This window comes from Phyllobates terribilis, unplaced genomic scaffold (assembly GCF_046119375.1).
Source record: "Phyllobates terribilis strain yellow unplaced genomic scaffold, ASM4611937v1 Scaffold_1__5_contigs__length_1240528914, whole genome shotgun sequence".
NCBI lineage: Eukaryota > Metazoa > Chordata > Amphibia > Anura > Dendrobatidae > Phyllobates > Phyllobates terribilis.
This window is the reverse complement of record NW_027362761.1, coordinates 63,619,264-63,634,920: the sequence shown is the minus strand read 5'-3', so window position 1 is coordinate 63,634,920 and position 15,657 is coordinate 63,619,264. Positions and strand designations below refer to the sequence as shown.

The 15,657-nt window shown below is 44.3% G+C and overlaps 1 protein-coding gene across 3 annotated transcripts in view; it reads left to right on the top strand.

Annotated features, from left to right (window-relative positions):
• The window catches only part of FBXO10 (F-box protein 10), a 169,822-nt gene that overhangs the window by 35,887 nt on the left and 118,278 nt on the right, over positions 1-15,657 (top strand). For all 3 annotated transcript variants that reach the window (XM_073651872.1, XM_073651855.1, XM_073651862.1), the window contains exon 4: positions 3,436-4,290. In XM_073651872.1, coding sequence (XP_073507973.1) covers positions 3,436-4,290 — 855 coding nt within the window. The remainder of the gene's footprint in view (positions 1-3,435; positions 4,291-15,657) is intronic.

The window sequence follows — 15,657 nt, the reverse complement described above, 5'->3', positions numbered from 1 at the left end:
CAACGTTGAACTGTGAAAATGAAAAAATGTGTTTTTTTTTGTTGCTTAAGCCCCAAATTATTTTATTTTCACAAGGATAGCAGGAGAAAATGGACTGTACAATTTATTGTGCAATTTCTCCTGAGTACAATGATTCTCCATATGTGGCAGAAAACTCCTGTTTGGGCGCACTGCCAAGTTCCAAATGGAAGGAGTGACGCTTTGGAGCGCAGACTTTGATGGAATTGTTTGCAGGCGCCATGCCGCATTTGCAGAGCCCTTGAGGTGCCAAAATAGTAGGCCTCCATGAGATTTACGAAGTCTTCAGAGAAAAAGACTCTGAAAAAGTCGATTTCTGTGAGGCCGGCAGTATCAAATTGGATTCCTGATTAGGTCACAAAATCAGGAATCTGTAGCTCATAATTTTTGGGAGGTGAGGTCCATAGGAGGTCACTAATGGTTGGCGCTGGCTCATTTGCTTTCCTGGGGCGTCTGTGTGGGGGGGTTCGTTATCACTGGAGGAAGAAGAGGAGGAAAAGTAGAGGAAGGTGGCATCCTCTCCCTCACTATCTGTATCGGAGGCAAGGAAGGCGTATGCCTCCTCAGTTGAATACAGCGGTCGTGTGATCATCAGCTGACTAAATGACGTCACCGCAGGTCCTGCGAGGAGAGAGGACGCGGCCGGGAGGAGACCGGGGCCGCTGGAGAGATGACTGATTTTTTTTTTTTTTTTTTTTACTTTATAATTCTTTTTTAATTTGCAGGTACCATAGTACCCGGGTTGGAGGAGAGTCTCCTCTTCTCCAGACCCGGGTACCATCCGCGCATTGAACCGCATAATGCGGTTCAATGCAAGTCAATGGGCGCAATTTCTCTGTGAAATCGCTCCCAAATTGGTTGTGCTGCGGATTTTTCCGCAATGATAATCCGCAGCGGAAATTTCCGCAGACCTCTTACCAAGCGATTTTAATGCGTTTCCACGGCGGAAATGCTGCCCCCAAACGCATTAAATCCACATTGTGGGCACACAGCCTAACAGTAATTCTATGCAGTAGAAAAAACTGTAGTATACAGTCATGGTCGAATGTGTTGGCACCCTTGAAATTGTTCCAGAAAATGAAGTACTCCTCCCAGAAAAGTACAGCAATTACACATATGTTTTATTATACACAGGTTTATTTCCTTTGTCTGTATTGGAACAACACACAAAAAAACAGAGAAAAAAAAGGCAAATTGGACATAATTTTACACAAAACCCCAAAAATAGGCCGGACAAAGTTGTTGGCACCTTTCCAAGGTGTGATGCTCGTTCAATCTCACCTGTGGCAAGAAATAGGTGTGGGTAATATGAAAATCACACCTGAAACCAGATAAAAAGGGGAGAAGTTGACTCAATCTTTGTTTTGTGTGTCTGTGTGTGCCACACTAAGCATGGAAAACAGAAAGAGGAGAAGAGAACTGTCTGAGGACTTGAGAACAAAAATTGTTGAAAAATATCAACAATGTCAAGGTTACAAGTCCATCTCCAGAGAGCTTGATGTTCCTTTGTCTACAGTACGCAACATTATCAAGAAGTTTACAACCCATGTCCCTGTAGCTAATCTCCCTGGACATGGCCTGCAGAGTCAAATTGATGAAAGGTTGTAACGCAGGATAGTCTGGATGGTGGATAAGCAGCCCCAATCAAGTTCCAAAGAAATTCAAGCTGTGCTGCAGGCTCAGGGTGCATCAGTGTGAGGTAAGCAGACAGCTGCAGCCCTCAGCTGTCTGCTATATCTTGGTCGGTTATCAAAAATAAAGGGGCACCCACGTTGTTTATTTTCAATTATTTAAATAAATTAAAAAAAACGTTGTGGTGGTCCCCTCCATTTTTGATAACCAGCCGAGGAAAAGCAGACAGCTGGGGGCTGGTATTCTCAGGCTGTGAAGGCCCATAGTTATTGGGCCTTTCGCAGCTGCCCCAGAAAAGGCGCATCCGTTAGATGCGCCAATTCTGGCGCTTTGCCCGGCTCTTCCCGCTTGCATTGGTGCTTTGGCAAACAGGGTAATATTTTGGCGTTGAAGTCAGCTGTGAATTGACTGCTGACATCAAGCCCAGATTAGTTATGGGGAGGTGTCTATCAGACACCCCCAATACTATCCCGTTAAGTGAATAGTTAAAATATTGTTTTTCCTGTGAGTCTGTGTGTTTTTTATTTGAATAAAGACTGCCCCCACTCCCTCGTTTACCAATTTATTAATTAAAAAGAAATCCAGGAAATTCCAACTGTAATCCAAGAGTGTAATTTCTTACGATGTCCGTCGAAAGTTTTCAAGACGAGACTTCATCGTTTTTTTAACTATTCAATTACCAGGTTAGTAATGGGGATGTCTGATAGACACCGCCCCATTACTAACCTCTGGCCTTCATGTCAGCTGTCAATTCACAGGCTGACATCAACCCCAAAATATTGCCCCATTTGCCAATGCACCAGGGCAAGTGGGAGGGGCCGGACAAAGCCCCACGACGAGCCCCGTCCAACAGAGCTTCATAGGCACTAACTGCAGCAGACACTGCTGGGTCTCACAGCCGTCCGCAATACCCAGCAGTGGCTGTGACTGGCGCTAACGTCAGTAAGGTTACACTTTACCACCGGTCAGACCCGCTGTTTGACAGCGTGGGAAACAGCGGTTTTGACCAGGGGTAACCTTACTGACGTCACAGCCGCTAGTTCCCACGCTGTCCTCTGTGTGACTACAGTAAGTTTACCATCAGTCAGAGCCGATATATTTCCCACGCTTTTACTTCAGAGGACCGCGTGGGAACTGCCAGCTGTTTGTGCCCCCCATTGACTTGAATTGGGATTGGGATGAAGTTCTGGGACCGTTCTGGTACCTGAACCAAACTTTTTTTTCTACAGTTCGGCTGAACCTGAACATCCACGGTTCCCTCATACCCACACAAAAGCCATCTAACTGCCTAACTCCACAATGATCATTTATTGATTCATACTCCACTAGATAAAGGCCAGTCATACTAAGCGTACTTGCCAAATTTAGCATTTTTCTTCACCCTTAAGTATGATCCTTGCTGTGAGAATATATAAATATCTCATGACACATGATTTGCTTTAGGGCATTTTTTTTCTTTTGTTTTTCTAGCTTGTGTTTCTTTTCTAGCATGTGCTTTGGGTGTGATGTTTGTTTTTTTCTGGCATTTTTCTCTAAAGACTTTTCTATTTCCAAATTCAACATCCCAAAAGAAATGGCATTCCTCCTTCTGCTGGAATCCAATGGCATTTTTGGGGAGGAAAAAGTGGAAGGCAAGATTGAGGTCTCCTATTCTAGAGCTAACAACCCTTCAGTCATTGCCGGGTACTTTTAAGATACGGCTTATGCATACTGTTTGACCACCTTTTTTTCAGTAATGTAAACCTATAAATAAAGTGCATTGTTTCTCTTCTTTTCTTTCACTAGACGTCGATTGGTTATGTCCAGTTTGACAACTGCAACTTTGAGAATGGGCAACTACAGATCCACGCTCCCGGAACATGCCAGATTAAATTTTGCACTTTTAACCAGTCCAGCATACATTTCCACAACGTGGCACTTAGTGTGCTTGAGAAGTGTGAATTTGTCAACAGTGAAAATGCCTCTGTGACTGTGGAGGGATCACCCACTTCTGACAAAAACTGGGCTTGTAAGCATCTCTCTGCCTCTGCCAAGTCAAGGGCTATGCTATACATGGCTTCTGAGTCTTCTCTGCCTGGGAATACTGATTATTCAGCTGTTGGGTCGCCCGGTGCAAAAATGAGGACATGTGAGATCTTAGTTAATGGAGACCAAAGCCACTCGCATCCTCAATCAAAATCCCAAATATTAGAGGATCACACGAATGACAAGGAAAACGAACTGAATGGAAACTTTTACATGGGCAAGGATGGAGAGGCCATGACTCTGGATACAGATTATAGTGACAGTGAATTGAGCACAATCAGTGAGAACGAAGACGATGACCAGTCACTGTACAAATTGTCATATCATTCTCATGGACTGAGTCACATGCTAGCAAAATCTCTACACTGCAGGCCACAGACTAATGGGCTCCTCGCTCTGCAGAATGACATGGCCTTGAAAAGTTTGCACCAAGAGCTACAAAAGGACAAGGAATTGCAAACCATTGCCAACTCAGTTCAAGGATGTCTTGTATGGAAGTGCCTTTTTAGAGATGGTAAAGGTGGCATCTTTATTTGCTCACAGGGACAAGCAAGACTGGAAGGTTGTATATTTAGGGACCTGACCTATGCAGTAAGGTGCATTCAAAATAGCAAGGTAAGTGGACTGATGTTAATTTTTGGAATTAAGGTGAAATGACCATGCATAATACATAAAAGGACATTTTAGTGCCAAAAAGTAGACCAAAAAAATAATCCCCATAACTAGTATTGGATGTGCACATGTCCCCATGGAAAGGCTGAACAAGCCCAGGTGTGCGGCTCAGATACTACAGGTGGTCATGAGACCATAATGGTAAATGCAACTGCATGTGCTGGGAATGGAATACATTTTCTGTTAACGCTTGCATTATGAAACAAATAGGCCTCATTCAGACATCGGTGATTTTTATTTGTACGTAACAACACAATCCAATTTTCATCAATGTTTCGGATCAGAATTTCATCTGTGTATCTCATCATTCGTTTTCTCATATGCCAAGAAAAATAAGAATTGTACAGCTTCTTCTACCCTATACAATCCAGTGATTTATTTATTTCTTTTTTTTCATGGAATTATAAACTTGTATGGGTAATTTTGACCTGATCAAAACATGGACATGTTTCCGTTATTTATTTATTTATTTTTTGCAGACACCATCACCCAAAAAATACAGACCATTCCAAATACTATAATGGGTACGTGTTCTATCAGTGGAAAACATAGAACACATGTGAAAAATGGATGTATGAATGAGCCCTTAAAACAAGATATTCCTTAGAAAATATCCACAGCCCTCATCCCAGTACCACTGCTGTTATACGTATAATATAACATTATACAGTACAGACCAAAAGTTTGGACACACCTTCTCATTTAAAGATTTTTCTGTATTTTCATGACTATGAAAATTGTACATTCACATTGAAGGCATTAAAACTATGAATTAACACATGTGGAATTATATGCTTAACAAAAAAGTGTGAAACAACTGAAAATATGTCTTATATTCTAGGTTCTTCAAAGTAGCCACCTTTTCCTTTGATGACTGCTTTGCACACTCTTGGCATTCTCTTGATGATCTTCAAGAGGTAGTCACCGGAAATGGTTTTCACTTCACAGGTGTGCCCTGTCAGGTTTAATAAGTGGGATTGCTTGGCTTATAAATGAGGTTGGGACCATCAGTTGTGTTGTGCAGAAGTCTGGTGGATACACAGCTGATAGTCCTACTGAATAGACTGTTAGCTGCTTTTTTCTTGCCATAATACAAATTCTAAGTAAAGAAAAACGAGTGGCCATCATTACTTTAAGAAATGAAGGTCAGTCAGTGCGAAAAATTGGGCAAACTTTGAAAGTGTCCCCAAGTGCAGTTGCAAAAACCATCAAGCGCTACAAAGAAACTGGCTTACATGAGGACCGCCCCAGGAAAGGAAGACCAAGAGTCACCTCTGCTTCTGAGGATAAGTTTATCCGAGTCACCAGCCTCAGAAATCACAGGTCAACAGCAGCTCAGATTAGAGACCAGGTCAATGCCACACAGAGTTCTAGCAGCACACACATCTCTACAACAACTGCTAAGAGGAGACTTTGTGCAGCAGGCCTTCATGGTAAAATAGCTGCTAGGAAACCACTGCTAAGGACAGGCAGCAAGCAGAAGAGACTTGTTTGGGCTAAAGAACACAAGGAATGGACATTAGACCAGTGGAAATCTGTGCTTTGGTCTGATGAGTCCAAATATGAGATCTTTGGTTCCAACAACCGTGTCTTTGTGCGATGCAGAAAAGGTGAACGGGTGGACTCTACATGCCTGGTTCCCACCGTGAAGCATGGAGGAGGAGGTGTGATGGTGTGGGGGTGCTTTGCTGGTGACACTGTTGGGGATTTATTCAAAATTGAAGGCATACTGAACCAGCATGGCTACCACAGCATCTTGCAGCGGCATGCTATTCCATCCGGTTTGCGTTTAGTTGGACCATCATTTATTTTTCAACAGGACAATGACCCCAAACACACCTCCAGGCTGTGTAAGGGCTATTTGACCAAGAAGGAGAGTGATGGGGTGCTACGCCAGATGACCTGGCCTCCACAGTCACCAGACCTGAACCCAATCGAGATGGTTTGGGGTGAGCTGGACCGCAGAGTGAAGGCAAAAGGGCCAACAAGTGCTGAGCATCTCTGGGAACTCCTTCAAGATTTTTGGAAGACCATTTCCGGTGACTACCTCTTGAAGCTCATCAAGAAAATGCCAAGAGTGTGCAAAGCAGTCATCAAAGCAAAAGGTGGCTACTTTGAAGAACCTAGAATATAAGACATATTTTCAGTTGTTTCACACTTTTTTGTTAAGTATATAATTCCACGTGTGTTAATTCATAGTTTTGATGCCTTCAGTGTGAATGTACAATTTTCATAGTCATGAAAATACAGAAAAATCTTTAAATGAGAAGGTGTGTCCAAACTTTTGGTCTGTACTGTATATGCAATATATGTATTAACATAGGGACAGATTGCATTATGTGCAGGATCAGCAGAATTAATGAGGTTTTTCGGGCACAACCTATTAGTGACCTCTCCGTGGGATAAGTCATTAATATCAGATTGGTGGAGTTGCAACACCCCCATCAATCAGCTGTTATCTACTCCGTCAGATGTAAACACATTATTTATTATTCTTTGATTATTTAGCACCATCATATTCTGTAGCGCTTTACAGGTATTATCACTGTCCCCATTGGGGATCTTAATCTAAATTCACTATCAATATGTCTTTGGAGTGTGGGCGAAAACCGGAGGAAAGTCACACAAATACGGGGAGAACATACAAACTCCTTGCAGATGTTGTCCTTGGTGGGATTTGAACCCAGAACATTAGTGCTGCAAGGCTGCCGTGCTAACCACTGAGCCACTGTGCTTTGAGCAAATCTGTAAAGCACAGCTCCGTTCATTGTGTAGCGACTGCTGACAGGTACTCTACCACAACTCCTATCTTAAGCATATCCCATCAGCGGCCTCTACAGTCATGGCCAAAAGTATTGAGAATGAGACAAATAGTAATTTTTCCAAAGTTTACTGCTTCATTTTTTGTAATGGCAATTTGCATATACTCCTGAATGTCAAAGAGTAGTGTTGAGCATTCCGATACTGAAATATCGGGTATCGGCCGATATTCGCGGTATCGGAATTCCGATACTTAATTCCGATACTTTTACAATATCGAATACCGGAATCGGAAGTTCCCATAATGCCTGCGCTCTGCAGTGTCTCTGAAGGATGACAAGCTGGGTGGCAGCGCTCAGCTGAGATCCAGCCTGTCATCAGAATGCCATCCCAGCGTGGGAGAATTTTCCTGATTGTTTAAAAGCCGGCGGGCGGTAAAAAGCCGCCGGCTTTTAAACAATCACACGGCCCCATACTGCTTCCCGGCAGCCTCCCATCTCGATCCTCCGCTCCTCTCGCCACCTCCCATCCCGATCGTAAGTTAGGACCGGGCGGGGAGCACAGCACCAAGGAGCGGGGAGCGAAAGACCCGGGCGGGGAAGCCGGCAGTGAAAAGACTTCACCGCCGGCTTTCCCGTTCTGTGCTGCGCTTTCCCGCCGGTTATTTCAAATGAACAGCTGAGGTATCAGGTGATGCCGATCAGCTGTTCATTTGAAGTAGCCGCGGTGCCCTCGGAGGGTTCATGTGAGTTCATGCTTGACTGCATTGCATGAACTCACATGAACTTTCCCACGGCCGCACAGGTCAGCCTCACCTCCCAGACCATCAGCCCGTCATGATTGGTGTGTGTGTGGGTGTCAGCGAGTGTGTGCGGGGTGTCTGTGCGATGTCTGCAGGTGTGCGCGATGTCTGTGCGATGTGTGTGCGGGTGCGCGCGGTGTCTGTGCGATGTCTGCGGGTGTGTGCGTGCAGGCAGACATAGGCCGATGTGACACTACTACTCCCATCGGCCTATGTCTGTCCCCCGTCCACTCCTGCCAGCAGGATCAGCTCGATGGGAGCAGTAGTTCCCATCAGCCTGATCCTGCTATTTAAATTGCCCTACTGTGTCCCCAATAAATTTTAAGTACATGTCATTGGTGGCCAGTGGTTGCCTACAATAAATTAGTTCATACATTACCTGTCCCCGCCGATCGCCACCTAAAATAAAGTAAAAAATAAAAAACTACACCTATACTCACCTAGACACCTAATTCCCCGAAGCCATCGATCTCCTGTAATAAAATATAAAATAATAAACCACAACCTTATCCTTACCCCTCCGTAGTAGTCCACGAGTGTCCCACGATGATCTCCAGTTCAGAGCAGCCACATAGAATGTGACCGCTCTGAACCGCTGCCGCCGCTAGAATGCCGGGGCCGTAAAGCAGCCCCGTCACTGCATAAGCGGGTTCACCGGAGTTCAGGCAGCGCAGCTCCGGTCAGCTCCTTTACGGCCCTGCTGTATCGTGAGAAATTCCCACGGTACAGCAGTGCCGTAAAGGAGGTCTCCGGAGCTGCGCTGCCTGAATGCACTCCGGTGACCTCAGTCAGTGGCTCCTGCTGCCGGGAGCGGACGTGTTCCCGGCAGTGTGAGCTTACAGCAGCCATGCACAGCTGTCACCATCTCCAGATGTGACAGCTGTGCATGGGAGATCAGCGCAGGAACGTGGACAGGTAACTATTTTTTTTTTTTTAGTAAACTAAGAATTAAATAAAATTGTGTGTTTTATTTCAAATAAATTATTTTTTTATGGGTGTAGTGTGTTTTTTCTTTTTAACACTTTGTAGGTTAGTAATGGGGGTGTCTTATAGACGCCCATCATTACTAACCTGGGCTTCATGGCAGCTGGCGCTGACATGAACCCCAACCCTATTACCCCCTGCCACCGCACCAGGGCAGCGTGGAAGAGCGAGGCTAAGTGCCTGAATTGGCGCATCCTATGGATGCGCCATTTCTGGGGCGGTTGACGGCTGGTGTTTCTAGCCTGGGAGGGGGCCAATATTCATGGCACCCTTCCTGGGCTATTAATATCAGCCCCCAGCTGTCTGCCTAGCCTTTGCTAGCTATTAAAATAGGGGGGACCCCACGTCATTTTTTGGGGGGGGTCCCCCATTTTAATAGCTAGTAAAGGCTAGGTATTCAGCTGGGGGCTGATATTAGTAGCCTGGGGAGCTCCGTGGGTATTACCCACTTCCCAGGCTTCAAACATCGGCCCCAGCTGTCTGCTTAACCTCCGCTAGAGCCTTAAATTATGGGGGATCCCACGCCAATTTTTTTTTTAAATAAATCCTTTATTTTAACACTAAATGACATTTGAGGAGTTAATAAAGATGCAGTCCCTAAATTATTATTTCTTTTTTAATTAATTTTTCCCAAAAATTTTGACGTGGAGCTTCGCCCTATTTTTGTGTCCAGCCAGGTACAACTAGGCAGCTGGGGGCTGGAATCCGCAGCGCAGGGAGGCCCAAGCTTTCTGGGCCCCACCCGCTGCAAATTGCAGTCCGCAGCCGCCCCGGAAAATGGCGCGTTCATAGAAGCGCCATCTTCTGGCGCTGTACCCAACTCATCCAGGGCCCTGGTGCGGTGGCTCACTGGGTAATAAAGGGGTTAAGGCCAGCTTGGCATTATCAGCTGGCCCTAAGCCCGAAATTCATGGGGTCACGCCAATATTAGACATGACCACCATGAATTTCTAGTAAAGTATTTAAAAAAAAAACACAACACCCAGAATAAAGTCCTTTAATTGAAATAAAGACACAATTCTTTATTGTTCTAAATTAAACTATACTTACCATCACGCCCATTCCAGCTGAAGCCAACGATCTCCTGCAATAAAAGAAAAATAATAAACCAACATCATCCTTACCTTTCCATGGTTCCCACGACAGCTTCAGCTCTGCTACATCGAGATGACAGGCTGGACCGCAGCAGAACGCTGCCATCCAGCCTGTCATCCCGCAGACACTGAGAAGCGCAGGCATGCTTGCGCTCCTCAGTGTCTCTCTGTGACGGCATCCAGATGAGCCGAGGTCATGTCCAATGAACTCGGCTCACCTCATGCACGTCACTGACAGCGTGGGAAAATTCTCACGCTGAAGCGCTGAGTGCAGGAGAATTTTCCCACGCTGTCAGTGACGTGCATGAGGTGAGGTCATGTCCAATGAACTCGGCTCACCTCATGCACGTCATTGACAGCGTGGGAGAATTCTCCTGCACTCAGCGCTTCAGCGTGAGAATTCTCCCACGCTGTCAGTGACGTGCATGAGGTGAGCTGAGTTCATTGGACATGACCTCACCTCATGCATGTCACTGACAGCGTGGGAAAATTCTCACGCTGAAGCGCTGAGTGCAGGAGAATTCTCCCACGCTGTCAGTGACGTGCATGAGGTGAGCCGAGTTCATTGTCGGCTCATCTGGATGCCGTCACAGAGAGACACTGAGGAGCGCAAGCATGCCTGCGCTTCTCAGTGTCCGCGGGATGATAGGCTGGATGGCAGCTTTCTCCTGCGGTCCAGCTTGTCATCTCGATGTAGCAGAGCTGGAGCCATCGTGGGAACCATGGAAAGGTAAGGATGAGGTTGCTTTATTATTTTTCTTTTATTGCAGGAGATCGTTGGCTTCAGCTGGAATGGGCGTGATGGTAAGTATGGTTTAATTTAGAACAATAAAGAATTGTGTGTTTATTTCAATTAAAGGACTTTATTCTGGGTGTTTGTGTTTTTTTTAACTTTCACTATGGGGTTAGTAATGGGGGTGTCTTATAGACGCCTCTCCATTACTAACCTGGGCTTGATGTCAGCTGGCATTATAAGCTGACATCAACCCCAGCCCTATTACCCCACTGCCACCGCTACAGGGCAGTGGGAAGAGCGAGGCTAAGTGCTAGAATTGGCGGATGCGCCATTTCTGGGACGGCTGACGGCTGGTGTTTCTAGCCTGGGAGGGGGCCAGTATTCATGGCTCCCTTCCTGGGCTATTAATATCAGCCCCCAGCTGTCTGCCTAGCCTTTGCTAGCTATTAAATTAGGGGGGACCCCACGTCATTTTTTTTGGGGGGTCCCCCATTTTAATAGCTAGTAAAGGCTATGTATTCAGCTGGGGGCTGATATTAGTAGCCTGGGAAGCTCCGTGGGTATTACCCCCTTCCCAGGCTTCAAACATCTGCCCCAGCCGTCTGCTTAACCTCCGCTAGAGACTAAAATTAAGGGGAACCCCACGCCAATTTTTTTTAATAAATCCTTTATTTTAACACTAAATGACAAGTACAGTAATCAACACTGTCACTGTACTTCATATATTTGTGACTGACATGTTTCTATCTATCTAATCTATGTATGATTCTCTATTCCTTCTATTCTAAATTGTCGGGTACAGATGCTGAATTGCCGGCCGGCTTTCTTAAAGAGACGGTGCATGAAAACACTATTATTTTTTTAAATAAATCCTTTACACTAAATGACAAGTACAGTAACCAACACTGTCACTGTACTTCATATATATGTGACTGACATGTTTCTATCTATCTAATCTATGTGTGAAGCTCTATTCTTTCTGTTGTAAATTGTCGGGTACCGGTGTATGCGCTGATGAATTGCCCGCTTTTCGCATAATACATTCTACATTATTCTTAGTTGTTTTACTTCATGTAGAATTAACCTACAAGGAAAGAAAGGGTTTATTTTCATTCCGATATTAGTGTCCCATTGACTTGCATTGGTTTCCGGTATCGGAATCGGCGATATCCGATACTTTTTGGGTATCGGTCCGATCCAATCCGATACGATATTTCCTGATATCGGAAGGTATCGCTCAACACTATCAAAGAGTGATCAGCTTAACAGCAATTACTGTACTTGCAAAGTCAATATTTGCCCAGAAAATGAACTTTAACCCCCAAAACACATTTTAACATCATTGCAGTCCTGCCTTAAAAGGAGCAGCTAACATCGTTTTAGTGATTGATCCATTAACACAGGTGTGGGTGTTGATGAGGACAGGGCTGGCGATCAATCAGTCATGATTAAGTAAGAATGACATCACTGGACACTTTAAAAGGAGGCTGGTTCTTGGTATCATTGTTTCTCTTCAGTTAACCATGGTTGTCTCTAAAGAAACACGTGCAGCCATCATTGCACTGCACAAAAATGGCCTAACAGGGAAGAGTATCGCAGCTACAAAGATTGCACCTCGGTCAACAATCTATCGCATCATCAAGAACTTCAAGGAGAGAGCTTCCATTGTTGTCAAAAAGGCTCCAGGGCGCCCAAGAAAGACCAGCAAGCGCCAGGACCGTATCTTAAAACTGTTAGAGCTGCGGGATCGGACTACCAGCAGTGCCGAGCTTACTCAGGAATGGCAGCAGGCTGGTGTGAGTGCTTCTGCACGCACTGTGAGGCGGAGACTCTTTGAGCAAGGGCTGGTTTCAAGGAGGGCAGCAAAGAAGCCACTTCTCTCCAGAAAAAACATCAGGGACCGACTGATATTCTGCAAAAGGTACAGGGAGTGGACTGCTGAGGACTGGGGCAAAGTCATTTTCTCTGATGAATCCCCTTTTCGATTGTTTGGGACATCTGGAAAACAGCTTATTCGGAGAAGAAGAGGTGAGCGCTACCACCAGTCTTGTCTCATGCCAACTGTAAAGCATCCTGAAACCATTCATGTGTGGGGTTGCTTCTCAGCCAAGGGAATCGGCTCACTCACAGTCTTGCCTAAAAACACAGCCATGAATGAAGAATGGTACCAGAATGTCCTCCAAGAGCAACTTCTCCCAACCGTCCAAGAGCAGTTTGGCGCCCAACAATGCCTTTTCCAGCATGATGGAGCACCTTGCCATAAAGCAAAGGTGATAACTAAATGGCTCATGGAACAAAACATAGAGATTTTGGGTCCATGGCCTGGAAACTCCCCAGATCTTAATCCCATTGAGAACTTGTGGTCAATCATCAAGAGACGGGTGGACAAACAGAAACCAACAAATTCTGGCAAAATGCAAGCATTGATTATGCAAGAATGGACTGCTATCAGTCAGGATTTGGTCCAAAAGTTGATTGAGAGCATGCCAGGGAGAATTACAGAGGTCTTGAAGAAGAAGGGGCAACACTGCAAATATTGACTTGCTGCATTAACTCATTCTAACTGTCAATATAACCTATTGGTACTCATAATATGATTGCAATTATATTTCTGTATGTGATATAAACATCAGACAAACACTAATAAAAACCAGAGGCCAGCAGATCATGTGAAAATATAATTTTGGTGTCATTCTCAAAACTTTTGGCCATGACTGTACACAATGAATGGAGCTTTGCTTTCTAGATCCATTCTAAGTGTTTACATCTGGCAGCCATTGGAGCCAATAACAGATGTTTGATGTTGGTGCTAGGTGTCATATATGGGTGGGGCTATCCAGGCGATTAAGTAATCAATACTCTGTACCCAGACAACTCCTTTAAGCTGGAATGTACAGGTTAGTTTGGGGCTTCATAGTGATTAAACTCAATCGCTACGTGAGCTTTATTATTCCTAAAGGGAAAATATTGCAGATGTTCAGGGATTACTTGTAAGGTCGTATGCAAATTTTCCTCCTTACTTAGCTTGAGAAAGGCTCATACTTGGAGCCGAATCGTTGCTGAAGCCCCAATGGGCTATTAAATCACTTTTTCTAATTTTTTAAAATGGAGTGCGGTCTTCATCTTTTTACAACAATGCACAAATAAACAATATTGACTATTTAGATATCACCTTAACGGGTCATCCAATACATGGTATATCAGTCTCCACCTATGTAAAAGATACAGATACCTACTCCACTTTACTAGCAACTTCATCATCCTTCCCATGTAGTCAAAAGTGCCTGTAGGCGAATTTATTAGAATCAAAAGGAATACTTCTGATCCTAATAACTAATAAGTGGAAATGGGAATCTGGGTGTTTGTGCAATAATTTACGTAAAAGACTGTATCCAATATGGATGCTAAACAGGGCAGATGCAGTAGTAAATATTCTAGATAGATCCGACATATTAAAAGACAAGAATTATTGTATAGATGGAATCAAGAAAGCTATTAAGTTTGCTACCGGCTATACTAAGGCGTTTACATAATTTAAAAACATCCTAAAAATAAATATTCCCATGCTATTGCAAGATAAAAAGCTGAATACTGTATTAAAATTGCCTGTAAACTATGTAGCCAAGAGTGCCAACACTTGGAAGTATCCTCTCTCCAACGTTATTTACTACAAATAATCCAAATCTGCAAGTATGGTTACCGCCTGTTTGTGTTCATAAATGTGGACATGCTAGATGTACATGCTGCAATTTTTTTAATAAATTCATTTCTATGGTTACAAACAAAGAGTATAAAATCAAAACATACAGTGGGTCCGAAAAGTATTCAGACCCCTTTAAATTTTTCACTCTTTGTTTCATTGCAGCCATTTGGTAAATTCTAAAAAGTTCATTTTTTTTCTCATTAAAGTACACTCTGCACCCCATCTTGACTGAAAAAAACAGAAATGTAGAACTTTTTCTAAGTTTATTAAAAAAGAGATCACATGGTCATAAGTATTCAGACCCTTTGCTCATATTTAAGTCACATGCTGTCCATTTCCTTGTGATCCTCCTTGAGATGGTTCTACTCCTTCATTGGAGTCCAGCTGTGTTTAATTAAACTGATAGGACTTGGTTTGGAGAGGCACACACCTTTCTATATAAGACTTCACAGCTCACAGTGTATGTCAGACCAAATGAGAATCATGAGCTCAAAGGAACTGCCCAAGGAACTCAGAGACAGAATTGTGGCAAGGCACAGATCTGGCCAAGGTTACAAAACAATTTCTGCATTACTCAAGGTTCCTAAGAGCACAGTGGCCTCCATAATTCTTAAATGGAAGAACTTTGGGACCACCAGAAGTCTTCCTAGACCTGGCCATCCAGCCAAACCGAGCAAGCGTAGCAAAAGAGCCTCGGTGAGAGAGGTAAAGAAGAACCTCAAGATCACTGTGGCTGAGCTCCAGAGATGCAGTAGGGAGATGGGAGAAAGTTCCACAAAGTCAACTATCACTGCAGCCCTCCACTAGTCGAGCCTTTATGGCAGAGTGACCTGACGGAAGCCTCTCCTCAGTGCAAGACATATGAAAGCCCGCATAGAGTTTGCTCAAAAACACGTGAAGGGCTCCCAGACTATGAGAAATAAGATTCTCTGGTCTGATGATATGAAGATAGAACTTTTTGGTGATCATTCTAAGCGATACGTGTGGAGAAAACCAGGCACTGCTCATCACCTGCCCAATACAATCCCAACAGTGAAACGTGGTGGCAGCATCATGCTATGGGCGTGTTTTTCAGCTGCAGGGACAGGACGACTGGTTGCAATTGAAGGAAACATGAATGCGGCCAAGTACAGAGATATCCTGGATGAAAACCTCTTCAAGTGTGCTCTGGAACTCAGACTTGGCCAAAGGTTCACCTTCCAACAAGACAATGACCCTAAGCACACAGCTA